The 20,776-nt window shown below is 54.7% G+C and overlaps 2 protein-coding genes across 10 annotated transcripts in view; one reads left to right on the top strand and one right to left on the bottom strand.

The window, feature by feature from the left end:
• Positions 1–6: 6 nt before the first annotated feature.
• The window catches only part of HEXD (hexosaminidase D), a 23,620-nt gene continuing 2,850 nt past the window's right edge, over positions 7–20,776 (bottom strand). For 3 of the 8 annotated variants that reach the window (XM_033090463.1, XM_033090462.1, XM_033090468.1), the window contains exons 4-13: positions 20,689–20,776; positions 16,655–16,819; positions 15,276–15,459; positions 14,325–14,396; positions 13,759–13,954; positions 13,054–13,136; positions 10,109–10,187; positions 9,938–10,039; positions 9,653–9,742; positions 8,627–9,069 (exon numbers count right to left, since the gene is read on the bottom strand). In XM_033090463.1, the coding sequence (XP_032946354.1) occupies positions 8,838–9,069; positions 9,653–9,742; positions 9,938–10,039; positions 10,109–10,187; positions 13,054–13,136; positions 13,759–13,954; positions 14,325–14,396; positions 15,276–15,459; positions 16,655–16,819; positions 20,689–20,776 (1,291 nt within the window). In that variant the 3' untranslated portion in view covers positions 8,627–8,837. Of the gene's footprint in view, positions 1,062–1,111; positions 2,098–8,626; positions 9,548–9,652; positions 9,743–9,937; positions 10,040–10,108; positions 10,188–13,053; positions 13,137–13,758; positions 13,955–14,324; positions 14,397–15,275; positions 15,460–16,654; positions 16,820–20,688 lie in introns of those variants that run through there. The other 5 variants (XR_004421326.1, XM_033090467.1, XM_033090464.1 and 2 more) reach the window with 5 other exon arrangements.
• On the top strand, positions 2,239–8,438 carry LOC117013379 (cytochrome b-245 chaperone 1). 2 transcript variants are annotated; one of them, XM_033090471.1, is made up of 8 exons: positions 2,634–2,793; positions 3,086–3,153; positions 3,742–3,868; positions 4,700–4,741; positions 5,363–5,436; positions 6,099–6,195; positions 6,777–6,921; positions 7,304–8,438. In XM_033090471.1, exons 3-8 carry the CDS (start codon positions 3,784–3,786, stop codon positions 7,422–7,424), a joined length of 564 nt encoding a protein of 187 aa, XP_032946362.1. In that variant the 5' UTR covers positions 2,634–2,793; positions 3,086–3,153; positions 3,742–3,783; the 3' UTR covers positions 7,425–8,438. The 2 variants fall into 2 exon arrangements, with proteins under 2 accessions (XP_032946363.1, XP_032946362.1); XM_033090472.1 differs by lacking the exons at positions 4,700–4,741; positions 5,363–5,436; positions 6,099–6,195; positions 6,777–6,921; positions 7,304–8,438 and having other exon boundaries at positions 2,239–2,793; positions 3,086–3,164; positions 3,742–3,869.

The raw sequence follows: 20,776 nt of genomic DNA, 5'->3' as shown, positions 1-20,776 counted from the left end.
ATGTGTGAAAAAAGCAAATTACACTTACTTAATTTAATCAAAAATATAGTGTCCAGGTTTCCCCAATCAAATTCTTTTTTTTAGTTTAAATTGGGATCTAAACAAGGTCCAATATGTTCTAATAGTCTATATTACAATTTGTTTTTGTATTTCTTAAGTCTCTCTTTTTTTAAAAAAAAAGTCGTTTTGTTCTGAAATAACTTGAGGATCACTTAGAAGGTGCAGATAGTACAGAGAAATCTGTGTCTTAAGTCTGTATCTTTGTTTTGTTTTACATGTGTAGGTTCCATTCAAGAAATCAGATTGTTCACCTAGGGTTTCTTGCAATTACTGACTGCATCCTCCTGGAGTCCTTTAGTATACCTTTGCCCTCTGAATTTACAGTAAAGGGTAATTGGAACGTTCTAGTGGCTTGATCCTAGGTTAAATTTTTTTTTTTTTTTTTTGGCAAGACTACTTCATAGATGCCAGTTGTGTAATTCCATGAGGAGTTTCTACTTTTTGTGATGTTAATTACCAGCCATTGATGAAATTGCCTAGCTCGATTAATCCACCCACCCATCCATCCATTAGGGTGATATTTAAATCCTACCATTTGTTCTTCATTTATTAGAGGGAATACTTCTATAATGAGAAATTCTTCTCCACTGTTTGGTTTCTCCGTTGTAAAGTTTATAAAGAAAGGCAGGATAAATGCTTGATTCTTTTCCTTCATTAACTGGTCAAAAAGACCAAGTTTGTTTCTCATCATCTTTCAAAAGTGAACAAAAAAATTCCATTATGATGAATGATGTACTTAAATACATGAGTATTTTCAATTCATTCTAATTATGCTTATTGTTGCTCAAATACTTATCTTTTTTCAGCAATGAGAATCTCTTCAGTTAGGCTCTGAAGTTCTTCTAATAAGACACTAATAGTCTCTCTGCTTTTTGATACATTTCCTTGTTCATTTTTTGCTTCAGATCCGAAATCAGTCTTTTCTCCAAGAACCAAGAAGAAAAGGTCTTCTTCCTGCAGTGTCTATCCATCACCCTCTATTGACAAAGCTTAACATCACACTAGAGAGCACCAAAAAATAAAAATAAAATAAAAAATCAAGGGCTCAGATCCATTTTCACAGAGCAGGCAATGAAGTCTGGAATTTAGACCTGAGATATAATGCGTTGATAATTGGCACAGTATACAGATTTTATTCACTCAGTTCCCCCACTTAGGGACATTGTATTTACTTCCAGTCTTTTGCCATTACCAATATTCAGCAGGATTTTAACCAAATCAGGTATTATTTGTTCACTCATTTAATATTTGCAGAACGCTAGCGTAGCCTTCATCTTTAAATGGTTTATAACCTAGTAGGAAACATGAAATTATACAAATAACTGTAATGCAAAGTAGAATTTTATGGGTATCAACTCAGTTCTACCTAAATTCAGAGAAGTAAGATCACTTCCAGCTGCAGCAAACAGTAAAGACTTAAGGAGTTACCAACAATTTAAATGGACCTTCAAGATGATGTAGAATCTTAACAGAGGGAGGGCCGTTTCAACAAAGCAGAATGTGAGCTGAGAGAACCTACCGTGTTCAGGCAGAGCCCAGTATTGCTGCAGCTTACAGCAGAGGTTCTCAAGGTGTGATTCCTGGACCAGAAGTATCAGCAACATCTAAGTTTACAGGTCCCACCCACTTCTGGGAATAGGGCCCAGCAGTCTGTATTTCAACAAGCCCACCAGGTGATTCTGAGGCACGTTTAGGGTTAGGAACCACAGGCAGAGAGTATCCGAAGTCGACTGGTAAAGGAGAAAAGTTGTCTCCAAAATTTTTATCGTGTCCGTATATTGGTAAAACTGCTAGGATTATACATACTGATGTATGTATATTTTTTATGAGGCAATATTATACACTATTGTATTAAACTATGTAAATTACAAAACATGTAAAAATAGATATTGAAAGAAAAATAAATAGGAACGCAAGCTCTAGTATCTTCTTCCAGTATCTCACAGATCTTGCTCATCCCACTTTGGAGACCACTGAAGTAGGCCATGGCTGTGCGGTGGAGGCTCTCCTGTTCCAGGTAGGGTCCGTTTCCTTCATCTGGTTGGAAATAGTAAAGGCAACTTTTAAACAATTTTTACCATAAATTTGCACACATCTGTTGTTAGATTAACTTTAAATGCTTCATATTTTCCTGGCCATTTTAAACGGCGTTTTTAGGTATAAATGACAGACCTTCTAAGGGTTCAGTTACCCCAGACGTTCTCAGGACAGGGAGGGGGCCTCCACAACCCGCGGCCGCCACTGCACAGACCACTTGCTCTCTGATTGCATTTGCTGGCTCCACTTGCTCTGCAACAAAGCCAGGGCTGTTCCGGGATCATTTTTCACTCTACCACGTTGGGGTGGTTAAATGGGAGGCCGGAAGTCAGGGTCGCCCCCAATCCCAAAGTCAGCGCTGTCGCATCCCCTTTCCTACATTCCCTCCGCTGGAGTCCAACCACTCGGAGGATACGCCGTCCTCACGACTGCTGAACCAGCACCACACCCAGCTCCTATTCCAGGAGTCTGCGGTCCCGCCCCAAACCGGAAGTCAGCGTCGCCCCGCCCCACAAGTCCGGAAGTCACCGCCGTCCCTCCCCACCCTGCGGGTGCGGAAGTCAGACGACCCGCCTCCAACCCCGGAAGTCAGCCCTCACCCTGCCCCGCGGGTCCGGAAGTCAGTCGGCCCGCCCCCAACCCTGGAAGTCAGCGGACCCAGGCCTCCCCTGCTGCGTCCGCCGGTCTGCGTTTTCGGTAGGCGACTGGCAGTGGTCGCCATCGCGGTGGGCATTGGGGGTTGCAGATCCCGTTCTCGGGACTGCGGGCTCGGGACGCATCCGCGTCGGCCGGTGAGGCCGCGGCCGGGGGGCTGCAGGGGTTGGGCGGCAGGCTGGCGGCCCTCGCTCAGGCCAGTGACCTTGCTGCGCGGGCAGCCCAGACGCGCGTGGAGACAGATGAATGACGTAAGCGAGGGAGCCCAGTGATGTGCCAAGATGCAGGATTCTTGTGTGAGAACTAAATCCGCTAATTTGATTTCACTTTGCAGAGAATATCTGGGCAGCGACTCAGAGCCGGGTCCCGGGGGCCAGCGTCTTGACTGTACTGGTCTGCAGGGTGAGTGCAAGGTCAGCTCCCTTGGGGGACTCACTGCTGCAGCCCATGCTTTTAGACCTGCGGGCCCCGACTGTGCAGGCTGTTGTCTCAGCAGCTGGAGGAGACCCTGGAGCAGGCTTTTTGTGTCCATGCCAGAACAGACTCAAACCATGAGGAGACTTGCAGTTCCCCTTTTTGGCGGAGGCCAGCACAGGAAAATGAGGGAATTCTGCTGGGCTCTGGTACAGTGCCGGCAGCTTGAAGGCTGCAGCGGGCTAACGGTTTCTGAGACTGACGTTTCCAGTCCCAGGTCATGGGGCAGGTAATGATCGAGTGCTTGATGACGGTTTGCAAGTCTGAGCAGGAAGTAGCCCAGTGCAGTCAGTATAACTCAGTAGAGAAGGGCCTAACTTACAGAGAACCAGTCCCTGGGGGATTAAGTGATGTGCTTGGTGGCCACAGAGACTGCGGTCAGCACAAGCTGACTGGTTACCCAGGCTGTACTGGCCTTGCTGGTGGGCCAGCCCCGGCTTCCTGCCCTGGTGAGCCAGACGCTTGTCAGTGGGCAGTGACTGCAGGGGTCCAGCTGTCTGTGTCTGCCCTCCCCAGCTCCTGGTCTCCTGTTGAGAGTGGTGCCCACACGGTCCAGGGATGTACATGCAGGTGGAGACGCGTACCAGCTCCTGCCTTCATTTGAAGAGGGCTCCGGGCATCAGATCCTGGTCTCTGCTAGTTGGTGAGGATTTCCATATTTTCCCCCAAATAAAAAAACCTGCCTTTAAAGAAGGATGAAAATTAAACGGAATTTTTTCCCTTGTTTTACTATCGCAAAATATAGTAACTATTTTACTTTGTATTCTTGCAAATTTTATCTTATGTGCATAGATGTTATAGATGATGTATGTCTATCGTCTTTTTCACCACCTAACATCCTTCCGTTAACGCTGTGTGCTCTTCTGAGGTCCCTATACCCATGTTTCCTGTTTCACTTGCTTCCATACACCTGGTCGCAGGTGTCTGTGATTTATGTCACAGGCCCACGTGATGGGCGACAGTGCGTCCGTTTTTCCTCTTCCTCAGTGAGGAGTAAGTGGGGGAGGCTGCCCTGGCCTCCATCTCCGCCACTCAATCGGAGGGTCCTGCACCTGCCAGGCAGCTGCATTGTGTGGACTGGACTGGAGGTGTGAGGAGAGGCTGCTGTGCCTTCAGTAGCCTGTCTCTGGTCTTTCTCTCCCATGACCCTGCATGTGACCTCCTGCCTGTTTCTCGTGTTGTGATTCTTTGCTACCCTCCTGTCTTCATTCCACACCACGTGGGTAAAACCCACCTCAGGCCCCTGTCTTGTTCCCCAGTCAGCTCTGGAGGCTCGCATGGACGGACATGTCCAGTGAATACTATGAACAGCATATGCCATGTTTCTGAATGAACTTCCTGGCTGTTCCCCCACTTCTGAATCTGGTGGTCTTCTCTGCCCTGCTCCCCGCCCACAGCCATTGTTGACAGTGGGGAGGAGGTGGGCTCTCGCTGGTGGGGGCCCAATAGGAAGGCACCCGCTTTCTCTTCGCAGGAATATTGTCGATTGGCCTGGCTGCTGCCTACTACAGTGCAGGTGAGATGCACCATCTGCCCCCCAGGAACTTCCTCAGCTCTTCAGAAAATAGAAAAGGCAAGCCCATGGCTTGTGATCCAAGGCCTAGCTTCGGCAGCCCTCACCGCCGCCCCCTGGTGGTCCATGGGCACTGCACCACCTTGGTGCACTACCCCGTGCACGGGTCTTCTTCCTAATGCCCACGTCCCTTGCAGCCTGCGCCGTTAACTTCTTACATCTCGGGCATTTTCTTGTGTCAAAAATTATCCTTCGAAAAGGCGCTCTCTTGAATCTGCTTAGGGTTCTATTGCAGGGACGCACCATGCCGTCAGCCACTCCCCATGAGTGTCCCCACTTCTCCATCATCACAAACCATGCCATGACCGGCAAGATCCGACCACTTGAGTAAACACCCAGACCCAGAAGAGCTGAGGGAAGAGCCGCTGGGATGTGTCCCACATGGTCCTGAGTGACAGGCAGGGCCAGCAAGGCCAGGCAGCTGCCCTGGGTGGGGACCCCCAGATGCCACCCCTGCCCTGTCTGGGAAAGCAGCTGTGCTGGGGGGTACCCTGTGGGCAGATTGGCCTCTGCCCCTCTACTGCCATCCTCCCTCACTGGCTGTGCCCTGTGATTACCCTCCAGATAGTCTGGGCTGGAAGCTCTTCTATGTCACGGGCTGCCTGTTCGTGGCCGTACAGAACCTGGAGGAGTGGGAGGTAAGGCCGGCACCGGTTTCAGCTCGGGTTTGCTGCAGTGAGACTCTGCAGGCAGGCAGGTCCAGGCCTGGTGCCCCATCCTGAGACGCTAGCGCAGGGGTTTCTGGTTAGCTGGGCTCAGCCCCTGGGTGTTGGCTGTCCGTGACTTCCTGGGCCAAGGAATCGTCTGAAGCTATTTTTCTCCTCGAAGCTCTTCATGACTGTTTTACCCACTTTCCTCCTGAGTGTTGTAGCACGGAATGAAACGAGGTGCCAGCCTGCTGCCTTGGAGGCCAGTCCCCTCCTCCTTACTCCCTTCCTGAGTCCTTTGAGCTGCCTGGCCCCCATTCCCTTGTTTGATGATCTTGGCCATTCTACTTTTGCTGGCAAAAAGGAGAGAGCACCTGCCTTGGTGTCCCGCTCTCTTTACCCCCGGCCTGCTGTGCTCCCTGAACTGTCTGGAGTCCTAGGGTCAGGCTGCAGGTGTTTGGCTTTGGCAGGGCAGCACTTGGGGCATCAGGGTTACTGGGATGGGAAGGAAAAGGGGTGCCCCCTTCTTCAGTGCCTGCTCTGGCGAGGGTGGGACAGTCAGCGAGCTCAGGCCCCCTCCCTGGAGGTTGGTGTGCAGTCGGCTCATGACAGAGGTCAGCAGCCGGGTGACGACCCTTCTGGGGGTTTTCCAGGAAGCTGTCTTTGACAAGAGCACTGGGAAGGTCGTGCTGAAGACGTTTAGCTTGTATAAGAAGCTGCTGACTCTTTCCAGAGTCGGCCATGACCAAGGTTTGTGGGGATCAAAAGGGACACTGGGTACTGCGAGCTGGATGGAGGGCAGCGAACGTGTGTGATGGCTGGGACCGGGCCGGAGGCCTGGAAACACTTGGTGAACGGGGTTGTGGACCACCTCACAGACATGGGGTGCCCCTAGATGCACCCTGGCCTGAAGGCTATTGCCAGGCGGCCCCCAGCTCGTTGACCAGACACTAGGGTCCAGGAAAGCATTTACAGCAGTTGGGGAAAGGAAGCAGCAAGACAGGCAGTATCGTGCTGAACTGCCCCCTGATGTGTCAGACTGCTCATGAGATGACAGGCAGGCTTCTCAAGGCCACGATGGGTCCAGCAAACATTCCTTCTCACCCAGAGGACATTAACCGGCAGCGGTGTGGCCCTGCACTGGTCACTGACCTGTGACATCCCAGGTCAGCGTCTCGGCTGTGTTCTGAGGCTGGAACTCAGACAGTGACCAGCGCTTTCTGCAGAGTAGCCAGCATGATGCGGTCCTCTGCAGAGGCCCCTGAAGTGACCATGCCCAGCACATGGGGGGGTGCTGCTGCTGCCATGCACCTGACCTGTCCCCACCGCAGTGGTGGTCCTGTTGAATGACATCCGGGACGTGAACGTGGAGGAAGAGAAGGTGCGGTACTTTGGGAAAGGCTACGTGGTGATGCTGCGCTTTGCGACGGGCTTCTCCCACCCCCTCACCCAGAGCGCTGTCATGGGCCACCGCAGGTAAGCCGAGGCGGCCAGTGTGATGGGCCAGGGCTGCTCAGCTGGGTCACCCTGTCGGGTGGTCCTCACAACAGACCATGCAGTACCGTGGGGCAGCCCAGTGGGGCACGGGGAGAGGCGGCTGGGGACAGGCCTGCCATCACCGCTAGGGGGTGTCGGGGGTCACCACAGGGACAGCAGGGGATAGGGATGCCAGGGTTCCCCATGATGACGGGACAGGGGATGGGGGCCTCAGGGGTCCCTACAGGACAAGGGCTAGGCTGGGGTCAGGTGAGGGTAGGGGCCAGGACGGAAGGTGCTGGGTCCTGGTGGGGAGCCCTGGTGGTGCTGGCACTTCTTAGTGTGGCAACCAGCCCTTCTTCTCGGTGCTGGCCCGGCCCAGTGACGTGGAAGCCATCGCCATGCTCATTGCCACCTTCCTGGAGCTGCACCGCCTTGAGAGTCCCATGGAGCTGTCTCAGAGCAGCGACAGCGAGGCCGACGGCCCTGAGAGCCAGAGCTGACCCCCCTGGAGCCCCTGGCCTTGGTTCTGACAGCACTTCGGCAGGCCTGATGGGCCACCTGCCCATCTCCCTCCTCACCCGACTGAGTCCCTGGCAGCCCCAGGGAGGCATTCTGCTGCTTGATCTGCCCTCTGAGCAAAACCACAGCTGGACCTTCTCTGCAGCCTCCAACGGGTGCAGGAAGGGCATAGGCCTCCTGGAAACACAGTGCCTGAACAGTGTCGGTGTGACAGGGCTGGGGCCAGCATTCCTGCCGAGATGGAGCACTGGAGTGGGGAGGTTTGCCAGCTCACGTCCCACGGGGATCCAGCGCGCAGGTTACAGTGGTGCTTCAGCAGGCCAGCGTGGGGCCAGCGGCTGGGTCAGGCTCTGCAGACACGGAGGCCAGCGTGTTCCTGGGATCCCAGCGTCTTCTCCGACCGGCCCCACACAGCATCCTTCTCCTGTCCAGACGTCCCCAGTAGTCACAAGTGCTTGCCTGTGGACACTGTGGGGCTCTTCTGGTTGCTGCAAACCGCTCTGTACCAAGGTGGCTCATCTCGTATCCAAGCAGGACTACAGCTGGGCTATCACGGGGAGCAGCCCCTCCCTCCCCTCAGCCCAGGCCAAGGCTACTTGGCAAGAAAAGAGGTTATCTTGTCCAGCGTCATGCATTCAAACCAGGACCTCGCCCTTAGAAATCAGAGTCCCAGCTTCTCTCAACCCTGGGAAGACCTGGCAGTTGGGCTTGTTGGTATGTGGCAGGAAGTGGGCTGTGCCCATGCAAGCTGGACCCCGAGAGAAGAAGCTTCAAAGCTGCATCTGGGAACTGCCGGGGAGAGCTCAGGAAACCGGGGATCGCCCAAATCAGGGCTGCAGCTGTCTGGGGGACAGTAAGGACAGCAGTTGCTGGCATCTTCTCTTCTCGGCAGCCAGCCCTTAGTTTGGGAACAGTCATTTAAAGCTGCCCACTTAGGTTTTTCAATGGCCAAATCTGAAATGCTTTTTCCCTAAAATAAAGAGTGAAATGCTGTACTTGGGTTCTGGTACGTTCGTGTGGAGGGCTGAGAGATGCCCTGAGGAGGGGTAGGGGTCGGCCTGCCAACCCCACGCTCACCTGGGCTGGCTTGTTTTGGACCCTGTGCTGGGGCCGCTGCAAAGGCCTGACTGCCACCAGCCTGAGCCAGCGGCATAATGAGGTTGGCCAATTCCTTCAGCGTGACTTGGAGCTTCTACTTTCCTTTTTATTTCAAAAGCATTAACGTTCTCTGCCAGACCAGTGAACGGGGCCCCACGTGCATTTCCTTCCGTGTTTTCCACCTTCCTCTCCCCACGATAACCACGTGCACCGTAGGCGCCGTCTCTGCACGGCCATCCAGGACTCAGGAATCAAGCCCAACGTGGTTGGACAAGGGTGTGGCAGGCCCCCTCCGCTCAGGGGTCCTGACCTGTGTCCGGACCCGGGCTGGCCAGGGGGGGCCCGGGGCCAGCCGCCTCGCCGAGGTCCTGCAGCAGCTGCTGCAGCTGCTGCAGACTGGGCTGCACGTTCTCCTCTAGCCACTCCTCCACAGCGTCAGGGTAGAAGACGCGACGCAGGGCGGCCTCCAGCTCCCCAGCAAGGGCGCTCCACCTGCCCAGGAGACTGAGGGCCCAGACAGCAGTGAGCCTGCCCGAGGACAACCCTCGGCACAGCTCACGGCCTCCACAACCCCCATGTCGGTCTGGTCCTGTGCCTCAGTTTACCCATCCATAAAATGGGGTAGTCGGCATTGCTGGGAATCAATGAGTGACTGTCACATTTAACACCTGAACCCGAAACGTACTGTATGTACGACTGGCTGGCAGGGCTTTTCTTGGTGCCCACACCTGTCACACACCTGTCATTGGTGAACAGCTGCGGGGACAGTGTGTTGGCCTCAGCACTGAGCTGTGAGCCAGGAGAGCCCAGGGAGGCTGGCTGGCAGGGACCCTGTGTCCGCTGTGCTGGGTAGACCTCAGCATTTGGCTGGTTGGGCCGGATGAGCCTGGAGCCAGCCCAAGTCATTCTGGTGCCCCCACCGTCTCAGGCTAGGAATGGCCTAGCCTCTCTAAGGTTTAAGGGCACGGCCAATTCAGTGAAGTTGAGTCACCTGGGGGGTCCACGGCTGTGAAACCCAGAAAGCTTGTCAGAGCTAGTCGCCACAGAAAACTGCCACCACGCAACAGAGGATGGCAGCCCTGGGGGTGGGTGCCGCGGGGGTGGGGGCTACCTGAGGGCCTGGGGCTGGATGTGCTGGATCATGACTGGGTGGACGAGCTTCCGCCTGCGATGGTAGGAGCTGAACCAGCCGGTCACGTACCTGGGGGCAAGTCCACACACGCAGGTGGGCCCCACGCAGGGGCCGGGGGTAAGGCAGCCTCAGCATGGTACTTCACGGTCTACTAGAAATTCTGAAAAGCTGCTTCCCCCCTAGAAAGTCTTGGTGCAGGATGGGCCACCCTCGCCCTGGCGGGTGTGGGGTGTGGGGCGGGGACTCGCTCCCCTGCCCACCCACCTGTTCCTGTGGAGCATCTCGTCCACGGAGCTGCGTAGGTGGAGGCCAACTTGCGTGACGAGGGCCAGGATGTCGCTGCCAGGGAAGGAGGCAGCCCCCTCACTGCACAGAGAACCAAGGTGCTGAGACGAGGTGAGGGGGTTGGGGGGCGGGACAGAGGGTGGGGATTACCTGGGGAAACCGGTGATTTCCAGGCTCGGAATTCCAAGGAAGTTCTCCACTCTTGCTTTAACATCTTCGGAAAAGCCTCCTGCAACCAACCAGGTAGAGGCAGTGAGGAGGGAGGGAACCTGCACGGGCCACGCTGTCCTGACCCCCAGGCCCTCAGGCCGGGCAGTGAGCCAAGTGGCCCAGCAGGGCCCCTGGCCAGGCCAGCCGGGAATGTGCCAGCCCAAGGAGACCCCGCTGCTTCTCATGAAACGTGAAAATGTGTGTGTTATACTGAAAATTCCAGCAGTGAGGGCGTGTCCGAGCAACAGCCCGCTTCGGCCCTTCCGGCAGCCCACATGGGCTGGGCTCACGTGGCACCTTGCAGCTGTTGCCCACATGATGGGAGGCTCCAGAGCAGCGAGGCCCGTGGTGCCAACGTGCATAGACACCCGTGAGAGCTGAGCAGGAGGGCGCAGGGCAGGGAGGGCGCATGGCCCCCAGGAGGCATGAGGCAGCCTCCCCGCAGACGGCGGGAACCAGCCAGCCAGTCACGGGCCTTTGTGTGAGCAGCCCAGCCACGCACTGAACAGAGCAGGGAGCCGAGGACCGCCCTTTGGTGTCGCTGGGCACAGCACAGGCCTCTTCAGACAGCGTGTTGGTCGGGCCCGCGGGCCTGTGTCCGGACAGCTCTCTGCGCCAACGCCATTCCTCAGCAGCATCACAGCCTAAATGCACACGAGTGACTGCTGCCCTGATGGTCACGCTGGGACCATCCCATGGCCCCCACAGTGAATAGGAAGTGGCAGTGCCAGTGTTGTGCAGGGGATCCTGCTCGCTGTGCCATTTGTCATGAGAGGTGGCCTGCGGGGCAGCCTGTGGGGTATCCTGCCGACTACGCCATGTGTCATGCAGGATGTCCGGCAGGGTCTCTGCTCCCGCTCCCCACATAAAAACGCAGGACACGGTGAGGCCAAAAAGGAACACCCACGGAGCCATAGGTAGGGGAGTCATACAACCACACTCTCGCTGGCGGCTGGGTTGGAGACACAGGAACCAGGAGCAACACAATTCTCAACCCTCACTGTGCCGCTTGCAGGCTCAGCCACCATCTTCTTGCTAGCTCCCCCTTTTTTCTCTGCTAGCCTAGCCACGGCAGTTATATTCATGGCTAATGGCTCACTGGTTACAGCTGACGGCCAACTAGCCACAGCTGATGGCCATTTGATCACAGTCGATGGCCATTTACTACCTGAGCCAGCACCTTTCTATGTGAGGCTGAGAGCCTGGAAACTGCTTTTTGGGACTCTGTCCCCACACTCCACACCTACAGGGTCTCGCCTCACAATCTACGCGACAAGCGTCTTCCGCGAGGGGCCCTGTGTGAGGAGTCTGGAGGTGAATGCTATTTCCTGGACACAATCAAGCTCTCTGGTCACAGCCAGGGTTTCTCAGGGCACCACCAGTACTTCTGCGCACAGCCAGACTTCCTGGACTTCTTAGGGTACCACTAGTCTACCCGGGCACACGAGGGCCTCTCAGGGCACTGCCACTCTCTCTGGGCTCAGCCAGACTTCCTGGACACAGCCAGGGCTCTCAGGGCACTGCCACTCTCTCTGGGCTCAGCCAGACTTCCTGGACACAGCCAGGGCTCTCAGGGCACTGCCACTCTCTCTGGGCCTCTCATGGCACTGTGCTGGAACAACAGCGGCTCACAGTCAAGGTGCTTACATATTCTCGATGGCGGCCGGTCAAGACACAAAAGCAAACATCCGCCAGTTCCACTACATGGTGGTATGTTCCCAAACAGTCAAGCTGTCCATTAAATTAGGGATGGAAGGCAATTCCCCATAGTCCATAGTCATTCGCCAGGGCTGTCCTGAGGGTGAGGGATGACCTTGACCTCACCCTCAGCTCCCACGGAGGACTCAGCAAGCGTTTCTTCCTGGGACTACAAGTCCTGCATCCAGGCTGCCTCAGCAAGCACTTCCCAGCCCACGGGGCAGCAACAACCTTCGCTTTCTCCGGCCTCTGCTGGTTGGGGAACCGTCCACGTCTTTCCACCCCTCCACGGGGTTCCAGCTCTCAGGCAGCTGCTCCTCCTGGTCTTCCTGCAACTGAGTGTTCATAGGCACAAACTGCTCCACCGTCCTTTGGAGAGCTTTGGCCGGCACCGTACCCTGCTCGCTGCGCCATGTGTTGTGCAGGGGATCCTGCTCGCTGTGCCATTTGTCATGAGAGGTGGCCTGCGGGGCAGCCTGTGGGGTATCCTGCCGACTATGCCATGTGTCATGCAGGATGTCCGGCAGGGTCTCTGCTCCCACTCCCCACATAAAAACGCAGGACATGGTGAGGCCAAAAAGGAACACTCACGGAGCCATAGGTAGGGGAGTCACACCACTATACTCTCGCTGGCGGCTGGGTTGGAGACACAGGAACCAGGAGCAACACAATTCTCAACCCTCACTGTGCCGCTTGCAGACTCAGCCACCATCTTCTTGCTAGCTCCCCCTTTTTTTGCTAGCCTAGCCACGGCAGTTATATTAGTGCCCAATGGCTCACTGGTTACAGCTGACGGCCAACTAGCCACAGCTGATGGCCATTTGATCACAGTCGACAGCCATTTACTACCTGAGCCAGCACCTTTCTATGTGAGGCCGAGAGCCTGGAAACTGCTTTTTGGGGCTCTGTCCCCACAGCCAGGCATCCAGGATATTGATGCAGCAAAAGCAGCTCTGTCTGCACCCCACCCGTGATGAATCTTTGGGGGTTCACCGTGTCTGGGGCTACGTCCCCCTAACTTCCTGGCCTGTCCTCAGTTTAGACTTGAAGACCTGAGCCAGCAGCAGGGTGTCTGGGCCAGGCTGTGGGCATGTGCTCCCCCACCACAAACCACAGTCCAGCCCGAGGACGCCCAGCCTTTGCGCCTCCTGTCCCCCCGTCCTCCTGGGAAGAACAGGGCACCGTACCCTGTAGGAGCGACTGCAGACAGACGGCCAGGGACGGGATCCCCACGGGCAGCAGCTCGCACAGCACGGAGAAGTGGTCGTACCTACGTCCACGGGAGAGGGGCACTCAGTTCCCTGCACAGCAGCACATCTGGTACACAGCTCCCTTTACCACAGGACAGGCACCTAGAAGCTTCTGTAGAGCTGGCTGCTGCCTCTGGAAGGGCCCCTCAGCTTCCATGTCTGCAGACGCCGCCCACAGGGCCCTGCCTGAAATCCTCAATGAGTTCTTTGACTCAGCTTTGTGAGGTCAGAGGGTTGGGGCTTGCCTCCCAGGCCCTACCTCCAGCTGCCACCCCCCACCATCCCCCAGGGCTTGGGGTGCTCCCCTGCCCTTGGTCCTGGGACCACCTGGCCTCCTCCAGCTTCCCCATCACAGAGTGGGACCTACGGCCAGGACTTGGCCAGGACCAGCTAGACTTTTAAATTGGTGTGAATTCCTGACGAGCCCACATCTGACCCTGTCTTCACTCTACGTGAGCCACGTCTATGTGGCCTCCAGGAGGCTGCGGGCTCTGGACAGGCATGCACAACAGACAAGGAGGGGCCAGGAGGGCAGCAGAGGGCACTGACACCCCATACAGAGCTTGGGGGCAGCTACAGAGGTGAAGGGCCCAACTCCGAATGGCTCTTCTGTGCAGCTGCTCCTTGGAGTGCAGGACTCACCTCTGCCAGCCGGTCAGGACAATGCCCTGCAGCGTGTCTGCTGGCCCGTGGGCAGCCACCTGCAGCCACTGCCTGTGGTTCCTGAGATGGTGCTCGATAGGTGTCAGGGCCTGGCTCACCCCCGTGGCCCCTTTGAAGGCACTGGCAGCCCAGAGCTGCCGAAAACCACACTTCCGATACTTTTCCATGAGGAGGGCTGAGGAACAAAGTGAGAAGTGTGACCAGACGGGTCCCGAGGAGGCTGTGGCCACCAAGCCCCCCTGAAACATGAATGCCCAACGCCAGGAGGTCCTGACAGAAACCAGAGGAGCCACGCCCGCCGGGCTTAGCTCGGGGTGGGCTTAAATCTCAGTGAGAGCAGACGCCGCTCATGGGGACCCCAGGCCGCCTGTTCACTAAGACAGGCCATCCTCTGAGGACCTGGCCGCAGGACAGGGCTGGCCGGGCTCCTCAGGGGAGGGGCCTGTGGAAGCAGAGGCAATTCGGATTCCAATGAGCCAAGCGACCGGGGCCCCTGCCGCCCCCCAGTCAGGGCTAGAGGGTCCCCCCAGCAACACGGTACTGACCCTTGCTGTGGACATCCAGGTCGGCCGTGTAGTCCCAGAGCATGGGCTCCACCAGCTGTGGCACCCCTGACGCTGGGGGCAGAGAGGACGTGAGTGCTGAGACCATCCACAAACAGCTCTCAGCCCACACTTCTTGCATAAAAATGCAACACTAGCCACCTTTTCCAGGACACGTGATTTTAGGTACAGAGTCAACACTATGCTGTGTTTGGGGGCAATGCCCCAGCCACAAAGACAGCCAGCCATGAAACGACCAGACCCCTGCAGTCCCGCGAAGGACGAGCCCAGAGCTTCCCTTGAGGGCAGAATGCTGTGTGCAAGCGGCCTTGGGGTGCTCAGCGCCGGTGCCGCAGGGACACGCTGCTGATTTAATTCTAACTAATCCTGACCAAAACCCAGTGGCCACATGTGGGTGGTGGCTGCCATGAGGACACCTGAGCCTTGCAGACGCGTGGGCATGACCGGGCACCGGAGCACCACATGTGGCCCTGGCCGGGGCTGAGTGGACGGACCTCCGACCTCCCGACTCATCCCAAAGCCTCAGGCAGGGCGAGCGTGCGGCCGGGGAGGCCGCTGCTTCCCTCAGCGAACCTCAGCCACGGCCCCTGCAGGGCCAGCCTCCAGCTGAGCGGGGCCGAGGCTGCTGGAAGCACTGGACAGGGTCAAGGCCCATGAAGACCCTCCCGCCGCACGTCACCCTTCCTGATGGCCCGGGCTTGGGCCTCGTGGCCGCTGTCGTTCACTTCGGTACTCGGGCAATACTCCACTGGCCTTTTAGGGCAACGGTGCCTTCACAGAGAAACTTTAAGTGGTTCTCCCGGCACTGGACTCAAAGTTTCAGGGGCGACTGACGGCAGCTTGATGACAGTTTCTGCTTGGGGGCGGGGTGTGCTCGGAGGCAGCGCCGCTCCCTTCCCCGCGGCACCCGGAAACCCTCCCCGCGGGGCTGACCTGAGAGCTGGTCCTCGGGGATGTCCCGCAGCATGTCGTCCCACACCAGGGGCTTCGTGGTGGGGTGTCGGGCCAGCACATGGCTGGCCACCGCCTTCACATGGGACAGGCACAGTCTGGCTTTGGTGTTCTGCTCCTGCTGCAGCCACTGCCGCGAGGCCTCGCCCTCTCCAAGGTAATACACCTGGAAGGAAGGACGACTCAGGAGGGGTTTGCCTTCGGATGGCCGGTGCTCAGCCGTGGACACACTCGGGAGTGACCACGCGTTCATGCCGTGGCCTGAGAGCATCGCAGGGCCGGCTGCATGTGAGGAGGTGGCAGTGGAGGTGACCCTGCCTTCTTCACTGACACCTAACCTTCCACTCGAGATTTCCTTTCACAGCATCCAGAGGCGGAAACAGCTCAGATGTCCACCAGCAGGAATACACGGTCTACACACAGGCTGGAGTGTTACTCAGCCACAAAAACGCACGAAGCACGTTCTCAGTGAGAGAAGCCAGACACAAACGGCCACATGCTGTAGAATTCCATGTACGGAACGTGGAGAAGAGGCAAATCCACAAACATGAAGGAAACAAGGGGTTTCCAGGAGCTGGCGGCAGGGATGGCAGTGGCTGCTTGAGGGGTGTGGGGTTTCTTTTTAGCGGATAAAAGGTCCTGAGTTAGATGGTGGTGGCTGCAAAACATGCTAAATGTACTTAGAAGTCACCGAATCATACACTTTAAAATGGTTACAATGGTAAATTTTATGTTATGTGTATTTTACTACCCCCAAAAAGATTTACTTTGAAGGAAAAAATCAGCTCCTGGGGCTGAAACATCTGCAAACCACCATCCTAGCTCAGATTCAACCACACTCAGTGGCCGGCTCAGCATCCTCCTGCCCAGGCTCTGTCCGTGCTTCTCAAGCAGTAAAGCAGAAGGCGAGGTGCGGGGGTACGGCCCCCCCGGCATCCCAGGGACCACCTTTCACTGCTAGTGCTCCATGGCCCCAAAGAAACACTTCCTTTCTCCCACCACCCATAACTGTTTCTTTAGGTGGAGAAAGTAACCGGCACAAACTCGCACCTGCTGCCAGCCCTGACAGCATGACCTGGCTCCCTGCTGCCGGTGTGAGTGGCACAGCCACCTTGGGCCCAACCCCTCCCACTGCTGACCACTGGTGCCTGGGGGCTGTGCCTGCTGGACTTGCAGGTCTGCCTGGGCAGGGTCACGGTCAGCGGCACCAGTGCCCTCACTGGGGATCACCTCCTTGGCCAGTCCTCCTTTGTCCTTTGGCACGTGGACTATTTTTCTGTTTAAAAGAAGCCATGAGGTGGGAGAAGACCCTGAAGTGAAGACAAGGAGACTGCTGCAGAAGAGGCGATGCAGGCACCCACCTCGTCACATCCCACATGGAGCCACCGGGCACCCGGATGCAGCTCCATGACCTGGTCTATCATGGCTCCGACGAGGGCCAGGGACTCCGCCTCATGGGGGTTCAGGGTGTTGGGGAAAAATGCCACTTCTCGGAGGTGAGCAAGAGCCTCGTGCTTCAGCACAAACTGCAGAGAGATGACATGAGGGAACTCAGTGACACTGGGGAGAGAAGCTCGTGCCAAGCTCCTTGCAGCAGGGAACCACTGCGAAGGAAACCTGCGTTCCTGGCTCCAGCCTCTGAGTCGTGACCAGCCGAGTCTTGGTTTAAACTCCGACACCTACTCAAAGTCACCGCAGAGGGCGTGTGTGGCAGTATGAGAGGTGGCCCTGGGTCATGTTGACAAGCAGCAGAGCGCAGGAGGCCCAGCGGCTTCATCACAGTCCTTCTTTATCCTTCCAATTCTAACTGGGCCTGGTGAGAAACCAGATTAGATCAGGTCCATTCACATTCAGATTTGAAGGCTGGGTGGGCTGCTTGCTATAGTGGCATGAAGAGGATGGCAAATCCTCTGAACAAAACAGAACCAGAATCATTTGTCAAAAACAACGTCTTCGGGGCTCTGGAAGTCGCCCAAAGGTGGACAGCAAATTGGGAAACGTGGGTTCAGGAAAGACTGCTGTAACTGAGTGAGAACAGATTCCACAGCTTCGTGCCTAGGCTGCTTCCCTCCCCACTCAGGGCTGGCTGTGGTTCCCCCTTGGGGCACTGTCAGTAAAAGCAGCAAACGCACCCAAACTCTGTGGTCCCCATTGGGGGGCGCCACCAGCAGCCAAAGATGTAAGTGACTCTGGAAACGCCAGGTCTCCCACAGGGCAGCTGACTAGGGACTACACACCTGAGAGGGCTGGGTGGGAAGTAGCCTCGGCTGAACTCGGAATGCCCTCCCCTAGCCCCCAAGGCACAGGGTGTACCCTGACAGGCTTAAGTACGACCGCTGCCCAAACCCTGTGAAGTCGGAGGGGTGATCCCTAGGAAGCCAGGCTAAAAATAAGAATAAAAAACTAGCAGAGGCATCAGTGGACACACACAGCAGGAAAGAGAGATCCTGCAGATTAAACCCAGGCAACTTACAACCACCTGCAGGGGAAAAAATCAGATCTGTTATAATCTGAAATATCCAGTTTTCAACCAAAAAATTATGAAACATGTAAATAAAGTGGAACGTGAAACCCAGACTCAGGGCAAAAAAAAAAACAACAATCGCTAGAAACTGATGCTAAGTGGACCCTGATGCTGGATTTATCCGACAGTAATTTCAAATAAACTGTTATGAATGCTCCCAGAGTTAAAAGAAAGTATTTACAATAATGGAAATGAGAAATCCATTTAATGGGCTCAGCACCAGATTTGAAATGTCAAAAAAGTCAGTGATTTGGACAATAGATCAACAGAAATTACTCAATTTGAATAACAGAGAGAAGAGGTGAAGTGGACAGTAATCAGGGACCCATAGGACAACATCAAGCATAACAATGTATATGCCAAGGGGGTTCCTGAAGGAGAGGAGAGGGCGGAAAAAACACTTGAAGAAATAGTCCAAAACTTCACAAAAGTGATCAAAAAGAATCTCCAGCTCCAAGAAGCTCAACAAATCCACAGCAGGATAAATGCAAAGAAACCCACATCTACCATAACACATTGTAACCAAACTGCTAAAAGGCAAACACAAACAGGAAATCTTAAAAGCATCAGGGTGGAAAGAAAAACTTAGGGGAATAAAACAATTAATGGCTGACATACCATGTTCACGGACTGGAAATGTCAACATAGTGAAGAGGGAATATCCCCCAAATAGATCAATAATTTTAACAGAATTTCAGTCAAAATCCCAGCAAGGTTTCTTGTAGATATACAGACAAACTGATTCTAAAATAAACATGGAGAGGCAAAGGAACTAAAATAACCAAAACAATTCTGAAACAAAAGAATAAAGTTGGAGAAATCTCACTACATGATTTTAAAGCTATAATAATCAAGATAATGTGGTACTGACACAGGGATAATGCCTCAATCAATGGAACAGAATAGAGTCTAGAAATAGACCCTCACAAATATGGTCAACTGATTTTTGACAAAGATGAAAAGGCAGTTCCAAACTCCAAAATTTCAAAGAAAAGATAGTCTTTTCAAGAAACGGTTTAGGAAAGTGGTTATATACTATACACAAACCATATAAACCTCAACCTAAACCTCACACCTTACACAAAATTCAAATGGTTAAGTCTAAACGGAAAATGTGCCAGTGTAAAACTTTAGAAGAAGAATCTTCAGGACCTGGTGATGGGCAAAGAATCCTTAGAAATGACACCAAAACCAAAACCATGATTCATCAAAGAAAAACTGATAAACAGAATTCATCAAAAGTCTTTTCAAAAATGAAAGACTTTTGCCCTTTGAAATACACTAAGAGAATGAAAAGACAAATTGCAGACTCAGAGAGAATATTTGCAAATCATATATCTAACAGAAGACTTGTATCCAGAATATACAAAAAACTTTAAAAACTCAACAATTCAGAAAATGAAATGGGAAAAACACTTGAACAGTTATTTCAGCAAAAGGGTCCAGTTGTGACAAATGAACCCACGGAAATGTCTTCCTCCAGAGGCAGCAACTCTGCTGACACCTGGATTTTGGACTTCTGGCTTCCACGATTATGAGAACAAATTTCTGCAGTTTCAAGCCACCTGGTTTTGTGGTCCTTTGTTATGTGTGCCCAGGAAGCACAACCACCCTAAGAGCAGAATAAGGCCACGTAAGTGAGGGGGGAGTGTGGGGTGAAGGGGCTGTACTTTGAGACAATCAGACTGGCTGCAGTGGAGGAAAGGAGGGGCACAGTGACCCCAGGAGACCCGTTAGGATGGTTAACAGTCGGCCAGGTGGTGTTCAGACAGGAGGGTAACAGTGGGATGGAGGCAATGCTGAGTCAGGACACGGAGCAGCAAAAGCAGCACGTCCTGCCAAGGGGCTGAAAATGCAACAGGCGTGGGGGGCTGGTGGGGCTGGTCAGCCCCTCCCTGAGTCTGGAAGGGGCCCTTGGAGACGAGCATCTGGGAGTCACGAGGACAGGAAGGGGAGGCAGGAGCGGATATGGCACTATCCAGAGAAAGGGCATCAAGTGAAAGGGGGGCCTCAGGAGGGGCTGTGGGGACTGCCAAGTCAGTGGCAGCTTCAGGACGGCACACAGCTCATGGGTGCCAAGGCGCAGACAGAGTAGGGGGACAAGGAAGCGGGGTTCCAGAGGAGGGAGTTGTCAGTGATGCCAAAAGCCTCTGAGAGGAAAGTAAGAGACAACGAAACCTGCTGCTGGGTTTAGTGACTCGGAGGACACCGAGGTCTCGGGAGAGGTGCTGTGCAGGGGAACGTGGTCCCCTGCGGTGGAAAGTGACGAGAACCCAGAGAGTACAGCAGGGAGAGTCAACCAGGAGAACTGGGGGGCTGGTTATGGGACAGAACCCCAGAAGACACGCTCCAGAATGCGACCCTGAAGTGTGCCTGAAGTGAAGACAGCTTTGGCATCACACGTGAGTGAAGACATGGAGAAGGGCTGTCAGTAGACCCAATAGGTGGATTCATTAGAGGAGAAACGGAACCTGAGAGCTATTAACTCAGTGTGGTGCTTAGTTTGCGTCCCACTGTTTGCTACAGTTGTGAAAAATACTGCTGCAGATCACACAGCAGTGTGGGGAAATATTTCCGGTGTTAAGTGAGGAAAAGACACAGAAAACAGAGCATGTTCTCTTTCCTTGACGCTGCACAGTAATACTTTGATGGATACAAGTTAAAAAGCCAACAGCTGGGCCCCCCAGACTCCGGGGGCGTCACGCGTCTCCTAGGCTCACCCTCCATTCCTGGATAGAGGGGGCTCTGACCACAGCTCTGCACTCCAGCTGTTTGCCGGGCAGGGGCTCTCAGGAGCAAGCCGCTTCCTGCCTGTGGCCCCCCCAGAACCCCACACCTGGGCACCAGATGACTCCCGTTCCCCCCACTCACCTCCATGTGTCCGAATGTCTGTACCAAGGGAACAACCTCTAGCTCGTTCACTGTGGCCAGATGCAGGATCTCTTTGATTTCAGAGGGG

This window comes from Rhinolophus ferrumequinum, chromosome 21 (assembly GCF_004115265.2).
Source record: "Rhinolophus ferrumequinum isolate MPI-CBG mRhiFer1 chromosome 21, mRhiFer1_v1.p, whole genome shotgun sequence".
Classification (NCBI taxonomy): domain Eukaryota; kingdom Metazoa; phylum Chordata; class Mammalia; order Chiroptera; family Rhinolophidae; genus Rhinolophus; species Rhinolophus ferrumequinum.
Note: the sequence above shows the minus strand (reverse complement) of the source record. Positions and strands in the feature narration are given on the sequence as shown.

Coding starts and splice junctions, on each gene's coding strand:
- LOC117013379 (XM_033090471.1), top strand. CDS start 3,784: ATGTACATGCAGGTGGAGACGCGTACCAGCTCCTGCCTTCATTTGAAG. Junction 5,437..6,098: donor AGAACCTGGAGGAGTGGGAG/GTAAGGCCGGCA, acceptor GGGGTTTTCCAG/GAAGCTGTCTTTGACAAGAG. Junction 6,922..7,303: donor GCTGTCATGGGCCACCGCAG/GTAAGCCGAGGC, acceptor GGCCCGGCCCAG/TGACGTGGAAGCCATCGCCA.